The 15,996-nt window shown below is 41.1% G+C and overlaps 1 protein-coding gene across 2 annotated transcripts in view; it reads left to right on the forward strand.

The window, feature by feature from the left end:
* Window positions 1-15,763, forward strand: part of znf1035 (zinc finger protein 1035) — a 55,436-nt gene extending 39,673 nt beyond the window's left edge. Inside the window, exons 1-2 of one of the 2 annotated variants that reach the window (XM_034175106.1) lie at window positions 2,373-2,525; window positions 12,414-15,763. In XM_034175106.1, the coding sequence (XP_034030997.1) occupies window positions 12,453-15,410 (2,958 nt within the window). In that variant the 5' untranslated portion in view covers window positions 2,373-2,525; window positions 12,414-12,452 and the 3' untranslated portion in view covers window positions 15,411-15,763. Of the gene's footprint in view, window positions 1-2,372; window positions 2,526-12,413 lie in introns of those variants that run through there. The other variant, XM_034175105.1, reaches the window with a different exon arrangement.
* The last annotated feature ends 233 nt before the right edge of the window (window positions 15,764-15,996 follow it).

Here is a 15,996-nt window from a genome sequence, read left to right on the forward strand (position 1 = left end):
TTGATTCAGTATTATGTGGAAAGATTTCTCAAATTTATACTTGGCCAAGGTCAGAAAATAGATTTATATATATATATATATATAGATAAACTATGGGGGTACCTATTTGTTTACAATTTTAGGTTATACAACCCCTAGCAAAAATTATGGAATCACCAGCCTCGGAGGATGTTCATTCAGTTGTTTAATTTTGTAGAAAACAAACAGATCACAGACATGACACAAAACTAAAGTAATTTCAAATGGCAACTTTCTGGCTTTAAGAAACTATAAGAAATCAAGAAAAAAAATTGTGACAGTCAGTAACGGTTACTTTTTTAGACCAAGCAGAGGGAAAAAAATATGGACTCACTCAATTCTGAGGAATAAATTATGGAATCACCCTGTAAATTTTCATCCCTAAAACTAACACCTGCATCAAATCAGATCTGCTTGTTAGTCTGCATCTAAAAAGGAGTGATCACACCTTGGAGAGCTGTTGCTCCAACACGAGAGATGTCAATTGAAACAAAGGAGAGGATTATCAAACTCTTAAGAGGGTAAATCATCACGCAATGTTGCAAAAGATGTTGGTTGTTCAGTCAGCTGTGTCTAAACTCTGGACCAAATACAAACATGGGAAGGTTGTTAAAGGCAAACATACTGGTAGACCAAGGAAGACATCAAAGCGTCAAGACAGAAAACTTAAAGCAATATGTCTCAAAAATTGAAAATGCACAACAAAACAAATGAACGAATGGGAGGAAACGAGTCAACGTCTGTGACCGAACTGTAAGAAACCACCAAAAGGAAATGTGATTTACATACAGAAAAGCTAAACGAAAGCCATCATTAACACCTAAACAGAAAAAAAAAAGGTTCCAATGGGCTAAGGAAAAGCAATCGTGGACTGTGGATGACTGGATGAAAGTCATATTCAGTGATGAATCTTGAATCTGCATTGGGCAAGGTGATGATGCTGGAACTTTTGTTTGGTGCCGTTCCAATGAGATTTATAAAGATGACTGCCTGAAGAGAACATGTAAATTTCCACAGTCATTGATGATATGGGGCTGCATGTCAGGTAAAGGCACTGGGGAGATGGCTGTCATTACATCATTAATAAATGCACAAGTTTACATTGATATTTTGGACACTTTTCTTATCCCATCAATTGAAAAGATGTTTGGGGATGATGAAATCATTTTTCAAGATGATAATGCATCTTGCCATAGAGCAAAAACTGTGAAAACATTCCTTGCAAAAAGACACATTGCGTCAATGTCATGGCCTGCAAATAGTCCGGATCTTAATCCAATTGAAAATCTTTGGTGGAAGTTGAAGAAAATGTTCCATGACAAGGCTCCAACCTGCAAAGCTGATCTGGCAACAGCAATCAGAGAAAGTTGGAGCCAGATTGATGAAGAGTACTGTTTGTCACTCATTAAGTCCATGCCTCAGAGACTGCAAGCAGTTATAAAAGCCAGAGGTAGTGCAACAAAATACTAGTGATGTGTTGGAGTGTTCTTTTGTTTTTCTTGATTCCATAATTTTTTCCTCAGAATTGAGTGATTCCATATTTTTTTCCCTCTGCTTGGTCTAAAAAAAGTAACCGTTACTGACTGCCACAATTTTTTTTTCCTGATTTCTTATAGTGTTTCTTAAAGCCAGAAAGTTGCCATTTGAAATAACTTTAGTTTTGTCTCATGTCTGTGAGCTGCTTTTTTTCTACAAAATTAAACAACTGAATGAACATTCTCCGAGGCTTTTTGCCAGGGGTTGTACTATATGCCAGAAATATTTCTGTGCCAGTTGCAAAAGCTAGTGTTAAATGTGGAACGTTGCATACCATTTTGCATTTGTCCTGATATGTCATGATAATTATTCCATCCCTGCTCACGCTGCTTGTACAGCTCTAATCAGGGGTGAAAATTCACCATTAAATAGAATTCTCAAATATAAATTTAGTCTTCACATTCTGTTTACTTTTTTCACTCTTTCTTAATCATTTATGCTTCTTCCAAAGAGTTAATGTAGAGAAACATGGATTTTTATATTTATTTATAGTGTTTCAGCTTAATATTAAAGCAGAAAAAAGCTTTTTTATGTTGACATCAGTTTGTTGATGGACCAGTGAAGGGAAATGATTACAATAGTAAACTCTAATTCAAAATGTTTTAATGACTAAAAGTATGTTGTTCAATTTTATATTTGCAAAGAAGAAAAATCTCGACTATACCGAGTAGTGGAACTGACCCTTTAAAATAAACAGGTCACATAATGTGATGGGTCACAAGATTTATTACAACGTTGGTGGTGTGGGTGGGATTGTTTACTGCGCATGCGCGGTACGAACCCCGGTTTCCCAACGCGCTCGCGCCCGCAGCTTGACGTCGTGTTCCAGCTCCTGGCCGAGAAGCGTCGCGTTTGTTCACCGCAGAGCCGTGTTTTCCCCTTGAGGGTTCCCCCTGTTCGTTGACAGATGTCTGCAAAGACACTTCTCCGCAGCCATTGAGGCCCGTTGAAACACATCGCTCTTGTGTCCGGTGAGTGGGGGGACAAAGGCGACCCAAAAAAAAGGGGATGGAAAGAAGGTTGTTTATCGTTGGTAGCTAGCTCGCTAGCCGGCTAATCTTTCCGTTACGAGGCCCATCGGGAACGTGGCTGGGGAACCTCTCCCTGATTAAATGCACGCCAGTCAGACCTCCGTGGAATCTGGAGAAAAGCTCAAGGTTATGTTTACTCGTGTTAACCAGCGACTTTGATCTGAAAAGTTGTTTGGCAGGAGATGTAGCATATTATTTTCGCTTTGAGCTTGGAAAATCGCACCACTGTGGCTGTTAGTTTGTTTCTTATTTAGCCAGTGAATGCAGCGTGACCAGCGTGGTATTTTGTTCTTCTTCTGCAGCGTTTGCAAGCATTCTTTGCTTTGCTCAACATGCGCAGAAGCGCATGTTGACCATTGGCTCCTGTCTGAGGTCATTGTTCAATCAGATAAACAGTGACCATTCAGATGTGAGTTTTTCCTCACCTAAGGTTGTATTTTAAACCTGTATCGACCACGTTCAAAGCTTATGTTGCGTTATTTTAAAAACCCATTATTGCAAGCAAACTAAAATTTTGGAGGGGCTTTCTGAGCAGTTGGTAGTCCATGTAGTCCTTGCATGTTCCAAAATGGCTGCCGTCTGCAAAACCGTGTGCAGCCCAAATTTCTCTGCTGCGGTCAGCTGAGACCTCGGTGGCAAAATTCAGCAAAGCTGTTACCTGGATTCACTTGCCGGCCTCTTTTTGCATTTACGGTAAGGGTTCTGGACGCGGGAAAAAATGAAAATGTAACAATGTATTCATGCAGTGGCTCCTGTGCCAGGACTGGGCACTGCCAAAAACATAAATAAAATAAATCTCACCAGATACGTCGCTAAAAGTCGTTACATTGCGTGAAGATGTGGTCACGTGTAATTAGCATGTGGAGCATAGCTGAATGGCATCCTGTTTTCTTCATCCATGGATTATTTTGTTTACTACTATTTCTGTCATGTGCTTGTGGTAGTCCTGTTTCTCAAGGTGCGTTCAGCGACTGGAGGGTGTCCAGAATTGCATCTCTGCTTTTGGTGGATGATGTGGTTCTTTTGGTCTCTTCAGACGGTGACCTCTGATGTGCACCAGTGTGAAACAAATAGAATAATTATCAGCATTTCCAACTGTGAGTCCAGGGTGCCCTTTTGGAAAAGGGTAGGTTGTTCCTCCACCTGATCTGCTGTTGTGGAGATTACGTAATGTCAGCAATTCTGTTGGATGTTAAAAGCAGTATATGTGTTTTTGCAGAGTTATGTTTTGGATTTTGGTACTGGACTAGTTTTTCTGCAGGTTTTATTGTCCTTTGGGCTGGTTTTCAATGGCTAGTTTTGCGTAAACCTGGCAGCGCTGGTTTGCCCAACCACCTTGAAGGCAACATTAGCGTGACACAAGAGTGAAGCTGTGCCATTCAGGTTGGTGTCACATACTGTAATTACTTCTACCCTCCCTACCAGATTTGTGTATTTGCATCTGTGCATGTGTGCAAAACAGTTTATACATTGTTTGTTTTTGTTCTGTGCTGTGTTTACACTTTCTGTAGGCAGAAAGGATTGAGAGCTGGTTTCAAAAATAACTCACCTGTTCATTTGATTTAAACCCTGTTCAGACAAAATATTGCTAAATGAGTTCAGGGAAGCAATATCATTAAGAGATGAGAGCAGAATTTATTCACATGAAACCTGATTTTGGTCTGCACACAGAGATGGTAAACTCAGTATAGGGAAAAAAAACTTCCTGTTTATCATACATGCGCAGATGGTGAACATACAAATCTGGTATGGGGTTATCTCAGTCCGTGAGACCTGAAAGTCACATATTAGACACTAAAACAATATGCAGTGGAATCTAATCTAAAAAAACAGGCCTGGTATTTTTCCGGCCTGAGCTGGATTTCCGGCTTTTGGATCCGGATATATACAGCGGAGGCGACAGGTTGCCATGTAATCCCTATGGAAAGATGTGTTGTGGATATGTAGTGACTATATGTAGAGATGTCTGTCTGGAGTTTATACTTGATGTGGATGTGTCCTGTCTCTGGCAATCAGCCTGTGAACAGGACTTATGTCTCTTTTGTCTTTTATTTAACACAATTATGACAGAGTTTGAGGGGGAGAAATGCGCGGAAGTGCAGCAGCAGCCGTTTTGTGTTCACTTGCGTGCGCACACGCGATCGATTCATCTGTGAACATCATTTTATTAATTACACAGATGTATAATAAAACAAATGGTGACTGGTTTATAACACAATTATGAGAGCGATTGAGGGGGAGCAAGGAAGTGCAGCAGCAGCGTTTTTTTTTTTTTTTTTTTTTCCGCGTGCACGTGAGAGAAAATCGTCCGTGAAGATTTTATTAATTACACAGTTGTATAATAAAACAAATGGTGACTGGTTTATAACACAATTATGACAGAGTTTGAGGGGATGGTCCGTGAATGATATTTAGTGCCAGGAAATATACCGGTTCTTTGTTTAATAAGAGCCGCGAAATATACCCTGTTTGTTTAATAACGCGATTTTTCATTGGTCTAGCTCAATGTGATAACCAATCATTGAACATGTTTTAATGTGGCTCGATCTGTATCAGAACAAAAATCTTTTCTTAGCATTTTGCAGGCGCCTGTTAGACAAAGTGATCAAATTGAAGAAAGAGCTAATTTAGTGGATCTGATTTTGACCAGTGCCATCGATTGCCGTAAGTAGTATTTTATGTTTTTTATCTATGTAGTTTGAAGAGGTCTTAGTAAAAGGATTAAGCATCCATGACGAGTGTTCCATTAAATTTTAAAATTCAAATTGCTTACCAATTTTGGCATTTCGAAAACAAAATGCTTAGCTCATGTTGTAAGTTAATAACCATTAATTTATTGAAATAATAATTATTTTTCACATATTTGAAACTTGGAGTGAATGCGAACCCAACCCTTTTCATTTTCTGTCTTGCTTTTCTTTCCACACTGATGTTCGCTTGGACTGGTCTGTTGAATAAACTATAAAATAATTGCCCTGAAAACATGAGCCCAGCAGCAACAGTGTTCAGTGATGGTAGTATGTAGACAAAACCTGCAGATGTTAGGGGAACCTATGCCCATTTTTTGTTTGTGGTTATTTTATTTTTGCTTTAGAAAACTGCATTGTAAAACACAAACCACTTGACCTCAAAGATGGTAATGATTGTTTAAAATCTTTAACATTGGGTGTTCCTGAGAGCTTTCCAAACAGGTTTGAAAAGTCCTAAAATCGCAGCCCCTAGCCCGGGGCTTTGCTCCTGGACCCTATTGGGGACCTAGGCGGCCCCCAAACCTCTTGACAAATTAGTTTCAGGCTTAGCCATATTGCCTCAATGCCAGCCCTGTAAAAATTTGTGGACACCCCCCACCCCACCCCAACTCCTTTTTTGGGCAAACTTGTATTTTCAGTAGGCCTGTTCACATTACCACATTAATGCCTATGATTGAACACAATTTAATCATATGAAGAGGTTTGACCACAGCTTTCTCCCGTAGTCCTCCTGTGCAAATGTATACGTTCCTGGAGGGAAAGCGGGGGCACATGCAGTCGGCAATGATGAGTGAGGAGAACGACCCAGGTCTGCCTCATGGCAATTTTTGATTGAAAAATTCATCTGATGGAGGTCTGGAATAAACCAAAGTTGTGTGTACATATTGCGGTGATGAATTCTCTTTACATCAAAGCGCAAAGAGTCTAAAGTACCACATTCTAGCAAAGCATGTCTTTTCCCGTAATGAAAGTCTTCCGGAAATCCTGGTTGTTACTCGTGGTGAATGCTTTCGGGTTATTTTTGGTAGCATACATTAGAATCCATTAATTCAGTTCTATTCAGTCACACGCCCAAACAGTTGGTGGCATTAATGCGACATGTTGGTTTGCAAGCTGCCAATAATCTCCAAAGAAGAAAGTTTATTTTGTTTTGGAAGTTTATTAAGTCATATTTTTGGGGACTGTGCAGTGGTTCTAACGGTTTACTTTGTTGTGGACATTAAAAGGTATGAGCTGCATGTTTCTTACAGTAATGACACATAAGTGGAGCTAACGGGTGACCATTCCAGCTGCTACAAAATACTAACGCCATTAGCATTCAGACGAGAGTTTAACTCTTACTCTGTCTGCAAGTCAAAACCACAAGATTAATGAGTTTGAGCAATGGACAAAAATTTGTCTGAGGTGAGTAATTGAAAATGATACGTGACGATGCTCTGCTGAAGTTTATCAGCTAACGTTAGCCTTCTGGCTGCAGGACGTTAAATCAATCACTTTAGAGCTGAGTGAGCATTTTATATTTGTAAATTGTTCAACCTATTTTTATTTTTACCAAATAAAGCAACACAGTTTTTTAATTGTTACTGCCCTAACTGCACGGAAAGTCTCAGCTTTAATATAGCTTAGATTTATTTATTTATTTATTTATTTATTTTAACTATAAGCACAATACAAGTGTGAAAAGACTGGGGTGGAAAATTTGGCCTGACCCCCACCCCATGAAAATGCACCAGAATGGATCTAAGATTTCAAATTTTTCTGGGGGAGAACCCCTACCAGCGGCTTTGGGCCTTTGGCCCTTGCCAAAAAAAATTTCAGGATTTTTTTTTTTTCCCATGGCCCACTTTCATCACTGCTTTTCTAATGTTAGGAAATATGCTAACAACAACATGGCGTCATCGAGCCACGGTCATCAAGCTACACTGGCCGAGTGCAGCAGACTCGGACTCGTCAACAAAAAGATACGGTTAAATCATGCAATCGCTGAATGGGTTACAGGAGACTGCAGACCTCTCCATACAGTTGAAGACTAAGGGCTTCAGGATCTTATACAGATAGCCACAGGTGACCCATTATTATAGAACACCTTCAAGGGGAACTGTTGTCACAAGAATTTAGGAACTGTATAGAAATGAAAAGGTAACAAAGGTGGAGCAGCTGGCTAAAGTTAACGTTTGTTGCACTGACAGGAGACCACTGGACAATTGACAGCAGGGTTAGGGTTTGATCCACTGTTGATTTTGCAAGTTTTCCCACCTACAAAGAATGGCGAGAGAGGTCTGTAATTTTTATCGTAGGTACACTTCAACTGTGAGAGACAGAATCAAAAAAAGATAAAAATTAAGAAAATCACATTGTATGTATATATATATATATATATATATTTATATTTTATTGCATGAAATAAGCATTTGATCACCTACCAACTAGCAAGGATTCTGGCTCTCAGACCTGTTAGTTTTTCTTTAAGAAGCCCTCCTATTCTGCACTTTTTACCTGTATTAATTGCACCTGTTTGAACTCGTTACCTGTATAAAAGACACCTGTCCACACACTCAATCAATCACACTTCAGTCTATCCACCAAGAGCTGTCTAATGACACCAGGGATGAAATCGTAGACCTGCACAAGGCTGGGATGGACTACAGGACAGTAGGCAAGCAGCTTGGTGAGACGGCAACAACTGTTGGTGTAATTATTAGAAAATGGAAGTAACACAAGATGACTGTCAATCTTCCTCGGTCTGGGGCTCCAAGCAAGATGTCGCCTTGTGGGGTAAGGATGATTCTGATAAAGCCCAGAACTACACGGGAGGACCTGGTCAATGACCTGAAGAGAGCTTGGACCACAGTCACAAAGATTACATTAGTAACACACGATGCTGTCGTGATTTAAAATCCTGCAGGACACGCAGGGCCCCCCTGCTCAAACGAGCACATGTCCAGGCCCATTTGAAGTCCGCCAGTGACCATCTGGATGATCCGGAGGAGGCATGGGGGAAGGTCATGTGGTCAAATGAGACCAAAATAGAGCTTTTTGGTATCAACTCCACTTGCTGTGTTTGGAGGATGAGAAAAACCCACAAACACTCTCCCAACCCTGAAGCATGGGGGGTGGAAACATTTTTGGAGGTGCTTTTCTGCAAAGGGGACCGGACGACTGCACTGCATTGGAGGGAGGATGGATGGGGTCATGTATCATGAGATTTTGGCAAACAACCTCCTTCCCTCAGTAAAAGCATTGAAGATGGGTCGTGGCTGGGTCTTCCAGCATGACAATGACCCCAAACACACAGTCAGGGCAACTAAGGAGGGGCTCCGTAAGAAGCATTTCAAGTAAGATGGAGTGGCCTAGCCAGTCTCCAGACCTGAAATGAATAGAAAATCTTTGGAGGGAGCTGAAACTCAAAACCTGACAGATCTAGAGATATTTATGGAGGAGTGGACCAAAATCCCCGCTGCAGTGTGCAAACTTAGTCAACAACTACAGGACATGTCTGACCTCTGTAATTGCAAACAAAGGTTTCTGTCCCAAATATTTAATTTCTGTTTTTCTATTGTATCAAATACGTATTTCATGCAATAACATCCAAATTAATTACTTAAAAATCATACAGTGTGATTTTCTGAATTTTTTTCTTTATAGATTCTGTCGAAGTTTACCTACAATAAAAATTACAGACCTCTTCATTCTTTGTAGGTGGGAAAACTTGCAAAATTGATAGTGGAGCAAATACTTACTTGCTTCACTGTAAATCAAAATGCAAAGGTGATGTAGCAGTGCAGTCCCATTTAAAACACTTCATGAAGCAAAAAAAAATTTATTTTTGCTTTTCAAGATTTTGACAAAAGGCTTTTTTTTTTATTCACTGATACGGTTCATATTGAGATTTAATGCAGCAATTCGGTGTTTTATTTTAAAATATGTAAAACGTCGGACATCTTTTTTTCATTCTGGATCACACGCAAACGTTTATTTTCACTGCTCATTAAGTTCTCTTTAAAATGGAAAGCAGCCTCTTTTTTTCCCTTCATTTTGCTAACTCAGAAAAAAATTATCTGATCTGTGGATTAAAATCCATATCCTAACCAGTTTGTTAGATTGACTGAAAACACTGTTTGCTCAATGATAAAATAATAATAATCAAGAATATGTACAACTTTCCTCATAATTGTGCATTCAGTGTAGCGTGTAGCAGTTGGCCATCCAATTAGAATATTAAATTCTGTGGGAATTAAAGCATCTGTTTTTACTAAGATGAAAGATCAAAAGGAGATGCACAATACTTGAGTAGATAAAGAAAAGCAGAATATTTTCACAGTGAATATGTTCACTTGTGAACTTATTTCTTCAATTCTCAGATATTTTTCAGCTACATTTTACATTCTTTTTTTGTCTACTAGTTGCAACTGGTGACAGTTCCAGCATAGATTGATATATTATTTCATATTTATTCAGAATTGATGTCAGCAGTCACAAGTAATTCTGTGTCTCATTGCCAGTATTTGGTTCTTTTTTACAATTTTGGTTGTATTTGCTCTCTATCAGCGACTGCATTATGTTTTGAATGAAAACAATTGAATATGTGAGTAGTTTGCAGAAACAGTAGGGGACTCATGTACAAAGCATGGTTATGCACAAAAATGTGGCGTAGATCTATTTTCAGTCCAATGTTCAGATGTATCAAAACTGATATGACCATGGAAATGTGCGGTGTGTCACGCAAAAATCCTGGCTGGTGTACCCACGTTTCTACAACTATTGGTCCACTGCGGACATGTAAAGGTGCTGCTGGCAACCATGAATAGTGTGCAAACAAGTCAGAGTGATGAACAATTAACACATCGTGTTTGCAATTATATGGCTGGCTATAAAGCCATGCACAAAGTAATGCGTAAAATGGCACTAACATCTGCTGCGTTAGCCTTGTTAGAGGACCTTGCAAATGGTGTAATGGTGTTGAGCGTGTATTCAGGGAATGCAAGGATTTTCTTGCAAATGACAATAATTGGTTCACAAACCGATGTCAATTACCAAGGCCACTGATAGCGGGGTTGCGCGCAGAACTATGGTTGTCCCACAGGGCAATATGGCGAGGAGCCAGGCGGCTGTCTGTGCCCACACAGGTGCTGACCATGCTGCACTTCCTGGAAACAGGTAGGGCTGCAGCTATCGATTATTTTAGTGATGGAGTATTCTATCGATTATTCTGCCGGTTAATCGCGTAATCGGAGAAAAACTACTTTTGCGTTTTTAAACAACATCAATAGTCCAGGGCTCTCCCTAAGCAATGGCACAATGTTGCTGCACCAAAGTCTTGGCATTTTGCTGAAATGGTGAAGGGACGTGGCTTTCTGTTTTGTTTTCTCCAACTTGTAACATTTAACCTTTTTTTTTTTTAAATTATTTATTTATTTTTTAAATAAAAGTTGGTGGACTGGGTCCCTGCCTGATTCCCCCCCCCCCCCCCCCCGCAATTGAACATGCAAGCCTCGCAGTCATTTTTTTTTTTTTTTTTTTTTTTTTTTTTTTTTTTATTTAAGTTTTAGTGTTTGTGAAGCGTTGTGTGTTGCCCAAAAAGTGAAAATTAAAAAGCAAAACACTCAGTGTGAGTCTGGGGGAAACACAGAACAAAGAGTGGACTTCTGCTGTTTATCAGTATAGCCGGGGACGGAGCTGTGACTCACCTGGTCTGACAGACCCTCACACCGGGTAGAGAGAGACGGCAGCCGGCCGCCGGGTCAATAGTCACTCCCCACGTAGAGCTGACTATGTGTGGGTTTGTTTTTTTTAATAGACAAACACACTGCTTCACTTTAATTGCACAGTCAGTCTATTTCAGATGATCAGCGTGGACTGTCTTTCTCTTAAAAGGCTTTATTTTACTCCGAGTGTCGCGTTGGAAAGCAGTAGCTATCGTTGCTAATTTGATTAGCTGTTATGCGCTGTCTTCTGTTTTTTTTTTCTGGGGACATTGCAGTGCCACACACAGGCCTGGCATATGTACTACAACGTTAAACGAAGCTTCAAGGTCTCAGAATTTGCCTCAAACATTTTTCGTAATCAAATTATTCGAGTTCGAATCATTTCAGTCCTACAAGCGGGCATTTCAGCGTATGCTGGCCGATCAGTCAGGAGTGTGCCAGTCAACCTTGAGCCGAGCCATGCCAACTGTATGGAACGCAATCATCTGAATGTCACGACATTCCAACTTTAAAGCACCATTTACATTGAGAGCCAGTTTCTCTAATGTAATCGGAGCTATTGGCTGCACACGTGTTCACATCATACGTGATGCGCAAATGCGCATCAGGCTGGTGGCTGGTATGGTGCACGATGGCTGACTGCTTGCTGTGTAAATACTGTTATTGTGTAATTGATCCAAACGTAAACCAGCGCTGGCACATTTGGGCATGTGCACATTCAAATATGTTTTTTATTATTTATGTCTTTTGCTTGCTTGATGGTGAGAACTGTTAAGCTTTTTATTGTCAATAAACGTGTGTAAGTTGTGAATGTCACACCGTCAGCGGAGGCATTTCTCACCTTTTTAACTTCAGTGTGTGCGTGCTGTTCTGAGCTCGCAGCATGTCGGCCTCACACACACACGCTCCGTAGCTCCTACAAGCATTTTTCCAGTTTCATAATTAATCCATTTAATGGCGTACCGAATAAACTATCTTTGCATGTCTCCATGTAATTTCCAGTCATCTGTGGTATAATTTCTTTTGTGTTGATGTTGTTTGATGTGACGGCGTGGAGAATCTCTGCTCAAAGGGTCTATTTACATGAAATTGCATATTTAAATGGGGCGTGGCCAGAGAGGAGTTAGCTTCCACGTTCAGTTCCACATTCAGTGTGATGTACAAACAGAAACTGCGTGGATCCATGCCTATGCACACTTTAATACATCTGAATATTGTTGTGCTTATGCCAGTTTCTGGGTTTTGGCGTACGCCAAGTTTCTGTAGGAAATCCACGCAAGTCTTTGTGCATGAAGCCTCTACTTATTCACACGCGTCATCCTATTGTATGGTAATACTGTGTTGAATTACTGTTTCTTTGCTTGTTTTTACAGGAATTTGCCGTGCATGACTGACTTGTATCTTTTGATGCCATGATGCTTGGACTACAGGGAAATGCTTCGTCACCCAAAGTGTATCGTTGTGTAGCGTGCTCTGCCACCTTCAATGGACTGGCCTCCTTGCTGGTACATCAGGCAAGCCATGCTAGTTCTCTCCCTAAGGTCCCTGTGCCATCCCCCACACAGTCCAGTGTCGGCATGCATGACGCACCGTGTGCAAGTAATGACTCATCTAGTGAGCACCGCAGTCCTCCAGCACTTGATGGCTCATCACCTTCTTTTTTTATATGTGATTGTGGAGAGGAGTTTCAAGAATTTGATCTTATGCTGGAACATAAGAATTCACACGATTCTTCTGTACAGATGCTGCAGCCTGTGGATAGTAATGGTAGTCATTCTAGCAGAGAAGAATGTGACAAAGTTCCTCCCACTCCATATGTGTCCAGTCTGCGGACAAACCAGCAAGATGTAGTCATCAGTGACACTTCTACTTCAAGGTCCCCAGCTGCTGAGCTGCTTGCATTACCAGACCATAAAGTCGATGAGAGCCTTGAGGAAGGCATTGCTATAGCAACCACTCCTCAAGGTCAGTGCACTTCCCCCCATGATCCCACTGACAAGCCATCTGAAAATACAGCAACAAGCATAGACATGTTGCCACAATCCGCAGAGGACAGTTCTTTACAGGACAAAACCCCTTCTGTTCTCAGTAACAATCAGGGTGAGCATTTGCCCAAAAATAATGCCCTAATGAAGATGCTAGCATCAGCATATACAAAGCACTTGCCACATCTTCAGTCTCAAAATCAAAACAGCATGATCATCCCCAAACAAGAAGCTGTCCCAGTTCATATAACACCAAGAATGAATGCCCCCCAGCTTTCACCAGTCAATGACCTTTCTATTGCACAGTTAAGACGGCTACTTGCAAGACCTGGTATTAAGACAAAAGCTCCACCTATTGGTAAAGTGCTTGAGTTCAGTAAGAAGAAAATAGTGTCTTTGACTAAGACATTGTCACCTGTTGTACTTCTTGAAACGCGTCAAAAGCTCATGGATCCAAACAGTAAAGGTGTACATGGAACATATCAATGTGGCCGCTGCCGTCGAGTATTTCAGGATTTGGACAGACTGACGGAGCATCATTTCTTGCACAAGAAAGAAAGGATTAAATGCTGTCGCCGTTGCAAACAGTTAATCATTGGGAAGCCCCCTTTTCCTAATGATCATGTATGTCCTCACTTGGTGGGCAGGACATCATTTGTGCAAAAAATGCAGCCCATCCCGAGTGTTAATAATGCTAAAAAGGTTTTCTATTGTCCTTTGTGCAAGCACAGCTATGCACGGAGGTATAACCTCAAAATGCACAAATGTCAGGGCCCAAGATCATTTCTGTCACATCATTACAGTCCTTCCATCGAAACATCCTTTGTTTTGAGATCAAACAGTAAAGCCAGTGTTGATGAAGAGGATACAGATGGTGCTCTGCCTGCCAAGAGTATTGGCGTTAGTACTGACATTGCTGGTCATATCAAGGTAGAAGCACCTTCTCCAAAGTCAGAGCAGTCTGCAAGTTCGCAAATTGCCTGGTCTTCTTCAGCAAAACATTTTCCACCATTTTCCCCAAACATGGATGAGCAAGAGGATGTTTCTCCACGTAGCACTTCACCACTGCAAGCAGACAAAAACAGCAGCTGGGATACAGCAGCTGTTGAAAATGAAGACGGTGATGGAGGACAATGGACAATGCCTTTGGATGATGAGATGGACGTGTTTAGTAATGCAGGTGGACTTGACGATGATGACAAAAATGCCATGATGGCTCAGAGTGGCTTTCACTTCTTCGTCAGTGATGGCGTAAAACGTTACCCATGTAACAGGTGTCAGAAAACCTACAGTCGACCAGATACATTAAGTCGCCATTTACGGCTATGTGGGTTTAGACCTCGCGGACTTGGGCCTATCACACAGAGTAGCAGTATGATTGCTAGTCCAGTAAATACGAAACAAATCTATGCTTGTTATGTCTGCGGGAAGACTTTTAACCGCAAAGATAACATGATGGTTCACAGGAAGAAATGTCAGTTAAAGCGAACAATGGTAGATGTGAATTCAGGGCCTGTGCAGCAGAATATGTCGAGCAGTTTGACAGACGGTAAAACCGAGGATGATGATGGAGGAAATTGGGGAATCATGTCCCTGCCCCCTGTGCTTCCAAGGAGAGTCACGTGTGAGTGTGGAGTTGGATTTACATGTCCGAGGCTGCTCCTGGGTCATCTACAAAAGCATGCACAGGAATCGTATACATGTCCGACTTGTGGTAAGACTATTAATTCCTGGGCGGACTATGAAGTACATCTGCAGAGTCATATGCGTCCTCATCACCAACTGTTAAAGGGGATACAGTCTCAGCGGTCACAACCTGTGCTGCTTCGGCTTCAGCAGCCGTCACCGGGCAATCAGCCACCTCCATCTGGCCACAGTCTGCCTCAGCCTGCGCATCTGCCGCCACAGAAGCAGCCACGCACCATAATGCTTCCAAATCCGGCTAAAAAGCAGCAGAGGATCGCGTGCACACGATGTGGCAACACCTTCTCCGGTCATGCTTCACTTCGAAAGCATATAACCTGGAATCGGTGCAAAGGTGAACAAAGTACAACCCCTCCCAAAACTCATCACTGTTCAAATTGCAACTCTGACTTCCCGAATACGATCAGCCTCATATTTCATCAGAGGAGTGGAGCTTGCAACGCCACCAAGCATGTCTCCAAGCCCGTGCGTTGCCCAACCTGTCTTCGCTGGTACGGTTCTGTGAGTAGTTTGCAGAAACACCTGCTTACTCACAAACGGTCTGAATCGTACCGCTGCGATATCTGTCAGGGTGTTTACTCGAACCTTAAATCACTTAAAGTCCACCGCAGGAGGATTCATCGCATCATGGCTGGAGGTACTCTGTCAAACACAGAGGAACAGCTGATTACATCAGGATAATTTTAGTTTGGCTGCTCGGTTTTTCACGCTATTGTTTGTAAATATACCGTGGGACTGTGGTGCTTTTGGGAATAGCCCACATTGTTGGTTCTTTACACCTTTTCAAGTTGTATTTGTTTTATGTTATGTACAGACAGAAGTTGGTTAGTTTGCTGAAGATGCCCTTTGTTATAGTAGGTTGCCACTGCAACAAAAAAAAAACTTGTTTTATGTAGTTAATCCTTCTATTACATAGTCACACTTTCCTGTAAATATTCCTGTATTTGATATGAAAGTTAAGACATTTGTTATAGAGTTTGTCTTGTAACTCGTCTCTGGTGTTATTAAACCAGTATGTGAAACTTGTGTTAATGGATGTTATGTGACGATGGTTCGAATTTCTTCTTCACATTTTTGCACCACGGGGTTAACATCAAGTTTTTTGGGATGGTTTTTATTCACTTAAAATAGTTTGGGTTTAACGATACATAGTTTTGTTTGTTTTTAATATCTGTATAGAGTTGTACTTTTTTTTTTTTTTGAAGCGTGATACTATGAGAAATCAGTTACTGCATTGGAAGAAATACTGATTTCTTGCAAAAGAATC

This window comes from Thalassophryne amazonica, chromosome 7 (genome assembly GCF_902500255.1).
Source record: "Thalassophryne amazonica chromosome 7, fThaAma1.1, whole genome shotgun sequence".
Lineage (NCBI taxonomy): Eukaryota > Metazoa > Chordata > Actinopteri > Batrachoidiformes > Batrachoididae > Thalassophryne > Thalassophryne amazonica.